The sequence below is a fragment of the Taudactylus pleione genome, unplaced genomic scaffold (genome assembly GCF_031769625.1).
Source record: "Taudactylus pleione unplaced genomic scaffold, aTauple2 ptg000278l, whole genome shotgun sequence".
Lineage (NCBI taxonomy): Eukaryota > Metazoa > Chordata > Amphibia > Anura > Myobatrachidae > Taudactylus > Taudactylus pleione.
The window spans coordinates 70,186-82,491 of record NW_028284680.1 but is presented as its reverse complement, the minus strand read 5'-3'; the positions used below and the strand labels follow the sequence as shown (position 1 = coordinate 82,491).

General features: G+C 37.0%; 1 protein-coding gene across 1 annotated transcript in view; it reads right to left on the bottom strand.

Moving 5' to 3' along the window:
• LOC148513467 (potassium-transporting ATPase alpha chain 2) overlaps positions 1-11,716 on the bottom strand; it is a 70,887-nt gene extending 59,171 nt beyond the window's left edge. The window contains exon 1 of the mRNA XM_088481751.1: positions 11,490-11,716. Coding sequence (XP_088337877.1) covers positions 11,490-11,501 — 12 coding nt within the window. The 5' untranslated portion in view covers positions 11,502-11,716. The remainder of the gene's footprint in view (positions 1-11,489) is intronic.
• Positions 11,717-12,306: the final 590 nt, after the last annotated feature.

The following is a 12,306-nucleotide window of genomic DNA, read 5'->3' as shown; positions in this document are numbered from 1 at the left end:
ATAACTAGCTACTATTCTACTGTAACCTCTCACTTTAAGGACATAACTAGCTACTATTACACTAACATCTCACTATAAGGACATAACTAGCTACTATTACACTGTAACATCTCACTATAAGGACATAACTAGCTACTATTACACTAACATCTCACTATAAGGACATAACTAGCTACTATTACACTGTAACATCTCACTATAAGGACATAACTAGCTACTATTACACTGTAACCTCTCACTATAAGGACATAACTAGCTACTATACACTGTAACATCTCACTATAAGGACATAACTAGCTACTATTACACTGTAACATCTCACTATAAGGACACAACTAGCTACTATTACACTGTAACATCTCACTATAAGGACATAACTAGCTACTATTATACTGTAACATCTCACTATAAGGACACAACTAGCTACTAATACACTGTAACCTCTCACTATAAGGACATAACTAGCTACTATTATACTGTAACATCTCACTATAAGGACACAACTAGCTACTATTACACTGTAACATCTCACTATAAGGACACAACTAGCTACTATTACACTGTAACACCTCACTATAAGGACATAACTAGCTACTATTACACTGTGTCATCTCACTATAAGGACATAACTAGCTACTATTACACTAACATCTCACTATAAGGACATAACTAGCTACTATTACACTGTAACATCTCACTATAAAGACATAACTAGCTACTATTATACTGTAACCTCTCACTATAAGGACATAACTAGCTACTATTACACTAACATCTCACTATAAGGACATAACTAGCTACTATTACACTAACATCTCACTATAAGGACATAACTAGCTACTATTACACTAACATCTCACTATAAGGACATAACTAGCTACTATTACACTGTAACATCTCACTATAAGGACATAACTAGCTACTATTATACTGTAACATCTCACTATAAGGACATAACTAGCTACTATTACACTAACATCTCACTATAAGGACATAACTAGCTACTATTACAATGTAACATCTCACTATAAGGACACAACTAGCTACTATTACACTGTAACATCTCACTATAAGGACACACCTAGCTACTATTACACTGTAACATCTCACTATAAGGACACAACTAGCTACTATTACACTGTAACATCTCACTATAAGGACATAACTAGCTACTATTACACTAACATCTCACTATAAGGACATAACTAGCTACTATTACAATGTAACATCTCACTATAAGGACACAACTAGCTACTATTACACTGTAACCTCTCACTATAAGGACATAACTAGCTACTATTACACTAACATCTCACTATAAGGACATAACTAGCTACTATTACACTAACATCTCACTATAAGGACATAACTAGCTACTATTACACTAACATCTCACTATAAGGACATAACTAGCTACTATTACACTAACATCTCACTATAAGGACATAACTAGCTACTATTACACTAACATCTCACTATAAGGACATAACTAGCTACTATTACACTAACATCTCACTATAAGGACATAACTAGCTACTATTACACTAACATCTCACTATAAGGACATAACTAGCTACTATTACACTAACATCTCACTATAAGGACATAACTAGCTACTATTACACTGTAACCTCTCACTATAAGGACATAACTAGCTACTATTACACTAACATCTCACTATAAGGACATAACTAGCTGCTATTACACTGTAACCTCTCACTATAAGGACATAACTAGCTACTATTACACTGTAACCTCTCACTATAAGGACATAACTAGCTACTATTACACTGCATCTCACTATAAGGACATAACTAGCTACTATTACACTGTAACATCTCACTATAAGGACATAACTAGCTACTATTACACTGTAACATCTCACTATAAGGACATAACTAGCTACTATTACACTGTAACCTCTCAATATAAGGACATAACTAGCTACTATTACACTAACATCTCACTATAAGGACATAACTAGCTGCTATTACACTGTAACCTCTCACTATAAGGACATAACTAGCTACTATTACACTAACATCTCACTATAAGGACATAACTAGCTACTATTACACTGTAACATCTCACTATAAGGACATAACTAGCTACTATTACACTGTAACCTCTCACTATAAGGACATAACTAGCTACTATTACATTGTAACATCTCACTATAAGGACACAACTAGCTACTATTACACTAACATCTCACTATAAGGACATAACTAGCTACTATTACACTGTAACATCTCACTATAAGGACATAACTAGGTACTATTACACTGTGTCATCTCACTATAAGGACATAACTAGCTACTATTACACTGTAACCTCTCACTATAAGGACATAACTAGCTACTATTACACTAACATCTCACTATAAGGACATAACTAGCTACTATTACACTAACATCTCACTATAAGGACATAACTAGCTACTATTACACTAACATCTCACTATAAGGACATAACTAGCTACTATTACACTGTAACATCTCACTATAAGGACATAACTAGCTACTATTACACTAACATCTCACTATAAGGACATAACTAGCTACTATTACACTGTAACCTCTCACTATAAGGACACAACTAGCTACTATTACACTGTAATATCTCACTATAAGGACATAACTAGCTACTATTACAATGTAACAACTCACTATAAGGACATAACTAGCTACTATTATACTGTAACATCTCACTATAAGGACATAACTAGCTACTATTATACTGTAACCTCTCACTATAAGGACATAACTAGCTACTATTACACTGTAACATCTCACTATAAGGACATAACTAGCTACTATTACACTGTAACCTTAACTATAAGGACATAACTAGCTACTATTACACTGTAACATCTCACTATAAGGACATAACTAGCTACTATTACACTGTAACATCTCACTATAAGGACATAACTAGCTACTATTACACTGTAACATCTCACTATAAGGACATAACTAGCTACTATTACACTGTAACATCTCACTATAAGGACATAACTAGCTACTATTACACTGTAACCTCTCACTATAAGGACATAACTAGCTACTATTACATTGTAACATCTCACTATAAGGACACAACTAGCTACTATTACACTAACATCTCACTATAAGGACACACCTAGCTACTATTACACTGTAACATCTCACTATAAGGACACAACTAGCTACAATTACACTGTAACATCTCACTATAAGGACATAACTAGCTACTATTACACTAACATCTCACTATAAGGACATAACTAGCTACTATTACAATGTAACATCTCACTATAAGGACACAACTAGCTACTATTACACTGTAACCTCTCACTATAAGGACATAACTAGCTACTATTACACTAACATCTCACTATAAGGACATAACTAGCTACTATTACACTAACATCTCACTATAAGGACATAACTAGCTACTATTACACTAACATCTCACTATAAGGACATAACTAGCTACTATTACACTAACATCTCACTATAAGGACATAACTAGCTACTATTACACTAACATCTCACTATAAGGACATAACTAGCTACTATTACACTAACATCTCACTATAAGGACATAACTAGCTACTATTACACTAACATCTCACTATAAGGACATAACTAGCTACTATTACACTAACATCTCACTATAAGGACATAACTAGCTACTATTACACTGTAACCTCTCACTATAAGGACATAACTAGCTACTATTACACTAACATCTCACTATAAGGACATAACTAGCTGCTATTACACTGTAACCTCTCACTATAAGGACATAACTAGCTACTATTACACTGTAACCTCTCACTATAAGGACATAACTAGCTACTATTACACTGCATCTCACTATAAGGACATAACTAGCTACTATTACACTGTAACATCTCACTATAAGGACATAACTAGCTACTATTACACTGTAACATCTCACTATAAGGACATAACTAGCTACTATTACACTGTAACCTCTCAATATAAGGACATAACTAGCTACTATTACACTAACATCTCACTATAAGGACATAACTAGCTGCTATTACACTGTAACCTCTCACTATAAGGACATAACTAGCTACTATTACACTAACATCTCACTATAAGGACATAACTAGCTACTATTACACTGTAACATCTCACTATAAGGACATAACTAGCTACTATTACACTGTAACCTCTCACTATAAGGACATAACTAGCTACTATTACATTGTAACATCTCACTATAAGGACACAACTAGCTACTATTACACTAACATCTCACTATAAGGACATAACTAGCTACTATTACACTGTAACATCTCACTATAAGGACATAACTAGGTACTATTACACTGTGTCATCTCACTATAAGGACATAACTAGCTACTATTACACTGTAACCTCTCACTATAAGGACATAACTAGCTACTATTACACTAACATCTCACTATAAGGACATAACTAGCTACTATTACACTAACATCTCACTATAAGGACATAACTAGCTACTATTACACTAACATCTCACTATAAGGACATAACTAGCTACTATTACACTGTAACATCTCACTATAAGGACATAACTAGCTACTATTACACTAACATCTCACTATAAGGACATAACTAGCTACTATTACACTGTAACCTCTCACTATAAGGACACAACTAGCTACTATTACACTGTAATATCTCACTATAAGGACATAACTAGCTACTATTACAATGTAACAACTCACTATAAGGACATAACTAGCTACTATTACACTGTAACATCTCACTATAAGGACATAACTAGCTACTATTATACTGTAACCTCTCACTATAAGGACATAACTAGCTACTATTACACTGTAACATCTCACTATAAGGACATAACTAGCTACTATTACACTGTAACCTTCACTATAAGGACATAACTAGCTACTATTACACTGTAACATCTCACTATAAGGACATAACTAGCTACTATTACACTGTAACATCTCACTATAAGGACATAACTAGCTACTATTACACTGTAACATCTCACTATAAGGACATAACTAGCTACTATTACACTGTAACATCTCACTATAAGGACATAACTAGCTACTATTACACTGTAACCTCTCACTATAAGGACATAACTAGCTACTATTACATTGTAACATCTCACTATAAGGACACAACTAGCTACTATTACACTAACATCTCACTATAAGGACATAACTAGCTACTATTACACTGTAACATCTCACTATAAGGACATAACTAGCTACTATTACACTGTGTCATCTCACTATAAGGACATAACTAGCTACTATTACACTGTAACCTCTCACTATAAGGACATAACTAGCTACTATTACACTGTAACCTCTCACTATAAGGACATAACTAGCTACTATTACACTGTAACATCTCACTATAAGGACATAACTAGCTACTATTACACTGTAACATCTCACTATAAGGACATAACTAGCTACTATTACACTGTAACATCTCACTATAAGGACATAACTAGCTACTATTACACTAACATCTCACTATAAGGACATAACTAGCTACTATTACACTAACATCTCACTATAAGGACATAACTAGCTACTATTACACTGTAACCTCTCACTATAAGGACATAACTAGCTACTATTACACTAACATCTCACTATAAGGACATAACTAGCTACTATTACACTAACATCTCACTATAAGGACATAACTAGCTACTATTACACTAACATCTCACTATAAGGACATAACTAGCTACTATTACAATGTAACATCTCACTATAAGGACATAACTAGCTACTATTACACTGTAACATCTCACTATAAGGACATAACTAGCCACTAATATACTGTAACCTCTCACTATAAGGACATAACTAGCTACTATTACACTGTAACATCTCACTATAAGGACATAACTAGCTACTATTACACTGTAACATCTCACTATAAGGACATAACTAGCTACTATTACACTGTAACATCTCACTATAAGGACATAACTAGCTACTATTACACTAACATCTCACTATAAGGACATAACTAGCTACTATTACACTGTAACATCTCACTATAAGGACATAACTAGCTACTATTACACTGTAACATCTCACTATAAGGACATAACTAGCTACTATTACACTGTAACATCTCACTATAAAGACATAACTAGCTACTATTACACTGTAACATCTCACTATAAGGACATAACTAGCTACTATTACACTGTAACCTCTCACTATAAGGACATAACTAGCTACTATTACATTGTAACATCTCACTATAAGGACATAACTAGCTGCTATTACACTAACATCTCACTATAAGGACATAACTAGCTACTATTACACTGTAACCTCTCACTATAAGGACATAACTAGCTACTATTACACTAACATCTCACTATAAGGACATAACTAGCTACTATTACACTAACATCTCACTATAAGGACATAACTAGCTACTATTACACTAACATCTCACTATAAGGACATAACTAGCTACTATTACATTGTAACATCTCACTATAAGGACATAACTAGCTACTATTACATTGTAATATCTCACTATAAGGACATAACTAGCTACTATTACACTGTAACATCTCACTATAAGGACATAACTAGCTACTATTACACTGTAACATCTCACTATAAGGACATAACTAGCTACTATTACACTAACCTCTCACTATAAGGACATAACTAGCTACTATTACACTGTAACATCTCACTATAAGGACATAACTAGCTACTATTACACTGTAACATCTCACTATAAGGACATAACTAGCTACTATTACACTGTAACATCTCACTATAAGGACATAACTAGCTACTATTACACTGTAACATCTCACTATAAGGACATAACTAGCTACTATTATACTGTAACATCTCACTATAAGGACATAACTAGCTACTATTATACTGTAACATCTCACTATAAGGACATAACTAGCTACTATTACACTAACATCTCACTATAAGGACATAACTAGCTACTATTACACTGTAACATCTCACTATAAGGACATAACTAGCTACTATTACACTGTAACATCTCACTATAAGGACATAACTAGCTACTATTACACTGTAACATCTCACTATAAGGACATAACTAGCTACTATTACACTGTAACATCTCACTATAAGGACATAACTAGCTACTATTACACTGTAACATCTCACTATAAGGACATAACTAGCTACTATTACACTGTAACCTCTCACTATAAGGACATAACTAGCTACTATTACACTGTAACATCTCACTATAAGGACATAACTAGCTACTATTACACTGTAACATCTCACTATAAGGACATAACTAGCTACTATTACACTGTAACCTCTCACTATAAGGACATAACTAGCTACTATTACACTAACATCTCACTATAAGGACATAACTAGCTACTATTATACTGTAACCTCTCACTATAAGGACATAACTAGCTACTATTACACTAACATCTCACTATAAGGACATAACTAGCTACTATTACACTGTAACATCTCACTATAAGGACATAACTAGCTACTATTACACTAACATCTCACTATAAGGACATAACTAGCTACTATTACACTGTAACATCTCACTATAAAGACATAACTAGCTACTATTACATTGTAACATCTCACTATAAGGACATAACTAGCTACTATTACACTGTAACATCTCACTATAAGGACATAACTAGCTACTATTACACTGTAACATCTCACTATAAGGACATAACTAGCTACTATTACACTAACCTCTCACTATAAGGACATAACTAGCTACTATTACACTGTAACCTCTCACTATAAGGACATAACTAGCTACTATTACACTGTAACCTCTCACTATAAGGACATAACTAGCTACTATTACACTGTAACATCTCACTATAAGGACATAACTAGCTACTATTACACTGTAACCTCTCACTATAAGGACATAACTAGCTACTATTACACTGTAACATCTCACTATAAGGACACAACTAGCTACTATTACACTGTAACATCTCACTATAAGGACATAACTAGCTACTATTACACTGTAACCTCTCACTATAAGGACATAACTAGCTACTATTACACTGTAACCTCTCACTATAAGGACATAACTAGCTACTATTACACTGTAACATCTCACTATAAGGACATAACTAGCTACTATTACACTGTAACATCTCACTATAAGGACATAACTAGCTACTATTACACTGTAACATCTCACTATAAGGACATAACTAGCTACTATTACACTGTAACACCTCACTATAAGGATGTAACTAGCTACTATTACACTGTAACCTCTCACTATAAGGACATAACTAGCTACTATTACACTAACATCTCACTATAAGGACATAACTAGCTACTATTACACTGTAACATCTCACTATAAGGACATAACTAGCTACTATTACACTAACATCTCACTATAAGGACATAACTAGCTACTATTACACTGTAACATCTCACTATAAGGACATAACTAGCTACTATTACACTGTAACCTCTCACTATAAGGACATAACTAGCTACTATTACACTGTAACCTCTCACTATAAGGACATAACTAGCTACTATTACACTGTAACCTCTCACTATAAGGACATAACTAGCTACTATTACACTGTAACATCTCACTATAAGGACATAACTAGCTACTATTACACTGTAACATCTCACTATAAGGACATAACTAGCTACTATTACACTGTAACCTCTCACTATAAGGACATAACTAGCTACTATTACACTGTAACCTCTCACTATAAGGACATAACTAGCTACTATTACACTGTAACATCTCACTATAAGGACATAACTAGCTACTATTACACTGTAACCTCTCACTATAAGGACATAACTAGCTACTATTACACTGTAACCTCTCACTATAAGGACATAACTAGCCACTAATATACTGTAACCTCTCACTATAAGGACATAACTAGCTACTATTACACTGTAACATCTCACTATAAGGACATAACTAGCTACTATTACACTGTAACCTCTCACTATAAGGACATAACTAGCTACTATTACACTGTAACATCCATCCCTGCTGGTATAAATCATTATATTGAGCTGGGAGAGGTTATTGGGTTCTTTAATAAACATCTCATATTCATTTATACATTTACTTTAACAAAATCTCAAACGAACATCCCATAAATAATAATAAACCTCATTACAGCTTTATATAGTAATGAATGGATTTATCACAGTGACAGTGTCTTTCCCAAGGAGAATGAATGTGATCACAAAGACTATTACTGTACGGCCTGCCATAGTACTGATCAGCAACATGCCCTGTATTCCTAACTACATGTACGGAGACATCTTCCTTCTGCTTCCTTACATACAATGTGTCTGATATCATGTGTGTGTGATGCTGGACTGTGCCCCATGAGCTTACATACAATGTGCCTGATATCATGTGTGTGTGATGCTGGACTGTGCCCCATGAGCTTACATACAATGCGCCTGATATCATGTGTGTGTGATGCTGGACTGTGCCCCATGAGCTTACATACAATGTGCCTGATATCATGTGTGTGTGATGCTGGACTGTGCCCCATGAGGTTACATACAATGTGCCTGATATCATGTGTGTGTGATGCTGGACTGTGCCCCATGAGGTTACATACAATGTGCCTGATATCATGTGTGTGTGTGTGTGATGCTGGACTGTGCCTCATGAGGTTACATACAATGTGCCTGATATCATGTGTGTGTGATGCTGGACTGTGCCCCATGAGCTTACATACAATGTGCCTGATATCATGTGTGTGTGATGCTGGACTGTGCCCCATGAGCTTACATACAATGTGCCTGATATCATGTGTGTGATGCTGGACTGTGCCCCATGAGCTTACATACAATGTGCCTGATATCATGTGTGTGTGATGCTGGACTGTGCCCCATGAGGTTACATACAATGTGCCTGATATCATGTGTGTGATGCTGGACTGTGCCCCATGAGGTTACATACAATGTGCCTGATATCATGTGTGCGTGATGCTGGACTGTGCCCCATGAGGTTACATACAATGTGCCTGATATCATGTGTGTGTGATGCTGGACTGTGCCCCATGAGGTTACATACAATGTGCCTGATATCATGTGTGTGTGATGCTGGACTGTGCCCCATGAGGTTACATACAATGTGCCTCATATCATCTGTGTGATGCTGGACTGTGCCCCATGAGGTTACATACAATGTGCCTCATATCATGTGTGTGTGATGCTGGACTGTGCCCCATGAGCTTACATACAATGTGCCTGATATCATGTGTGTGTGATGCTGGACTGTGCCCCATGAGGTTACATACAATGTGCCTGATATCATGTGTGTGATGCTGGACTGTGCCCCATGAGCTTACATACAATGTGCCTGATATCATGTGTGTGTGATGCTGGACTGTGCCCCATGAGGTTACATACAATGTGCCTCATATCATGTGTGTGTGATGCTGGACTGTGCCCCATGAGCTTACATACAATGTGCCTGATATCATGTGTGTGTGATGCTGGACTGTGCCCCATGAGGTTACATACAATGTGCCTGATATCATGTGTGCGTGATGCTGGACTGTGCCCCATGAGCTTACATACAATGTGCCTGATATCATGTGTGTGTGATGCTGGACTGTGCCCCATGAGGTTACATACAATGTGCCTGATATCATGTGTGTGTGATGCTGGACTGTGCCCCATGAGGTTACATACAATGTGCCTGATATCATGTGTGCGTGATGCTGGACTGTGCCCCATGAGGTTACATACAATGTGCCTGATATCATGTGTGTGATGCTGGACTGTGCCCCATGAGCTTACATACAATGTGCCTGATATCATGTGTGTGTGATGCTGGACTGTGCCCCATGAGCTTACATACAATGTGCCTGATATCATGTGTGTGAGATGCTGGACTGTGCCCCATGAGGTTACATACAATGTGCCTGATATCATGTGTGTGTGTGATGCTGGACTGTGCCCCATGAGGTTACATACAATGTGCCTGATATCATGTGTGTGTGATGCTGGACTGTGCCCCATGAGCTTACATACAATGTGCCTGATATCATGTGTGTGATGCTGGACTGTGCCCCATGAGGTTACATACAATGTGCCTGATATCATGTGTGTGTGATGCTGGACTGTGCCCCATGAGGTTACATACAATGTGCCTCATATCATGTGTGTGTGATGCTGGACTGTGCCCCATGAGCTTACATACAATGTGCCTGATATCATGTGTGTGTGATGCTGGACTGTGCCCCATGAGCAGGTAGAGTAGAATGTGTTGTACAGCTGGCTCATACTGCATTACTCTGTGTGATTATGTATTGGGGGTGCCCATCCATATGACTGGACCATGCCATGCACAGACATAGGTAGCGGCAGCACAGACATAGGGGTGCTCAGGCACCCGCAGAGCTGGCTCCTATGATTGGGATCCATTGAATAGGAGAAGGTGGTGACTTACCTTAGTGCCCATGGTAGGTGTATGTCGGGCAGGAATCTGCTGCTGAGCTCTGGAAGACTGCAGGAGGTAAAGGTCCAAGGCCAGCAAAGTAAAGTGTCCACCAGATTGTTCAAATGCAAGAGCTTTAGAGTTTGTGGCTGTCCCAACGAGGAGCCAATGTTAGCTGCAGTCCTCCCCAAACTGTGACATCCTGACAGGATAGCCTTCCAAAGCCCTGTGCCAGAGCATCAGCCAGCTGCTCCTATATCTAGCTCCAGACACTCCGCCCCACAGACCTGTTCCTCCTCTAGTCCTGCCCTGTTCCTTCACCTGCCAGGTGGAAAAGTACCACAGAGAGAGTCATCACTTGTGGAATTTGTTACATCCCGGTCATCTGTCCCATTATTGTCATCATCATCATCATTAATAATTACTGTATAAGACAGGACTCCTGGCCTCTGAGGGGAGGGGGTGTCTCATATAACCTTCTGCCCGATTTCACAGTCAGCAGCCCCGAAATCCCCCCACCACTATCTTGTGTTGTACTGCACCTCCATGGTATAGGGAAGGGGGCGGGTGACTGAACCCCTGTATTATTTACATTATTGGGGATTTTCTGTTGTGAGAAAATAAATCTGAATTTGGACTTAAACAACAATTCAATAAAATGATAGGAAACAGACTGGCGGATACGCAGATACTAACTTCTACAGCATAGTGATATTCATATAGGTCAGAAAAATAATAATAATATAGAAGTAATTACATATGAGGGGAGAGTAAAATATTTTACACCTCCCAGATATGTTTAAGCATTTGCCCCACTCGTTACACGATT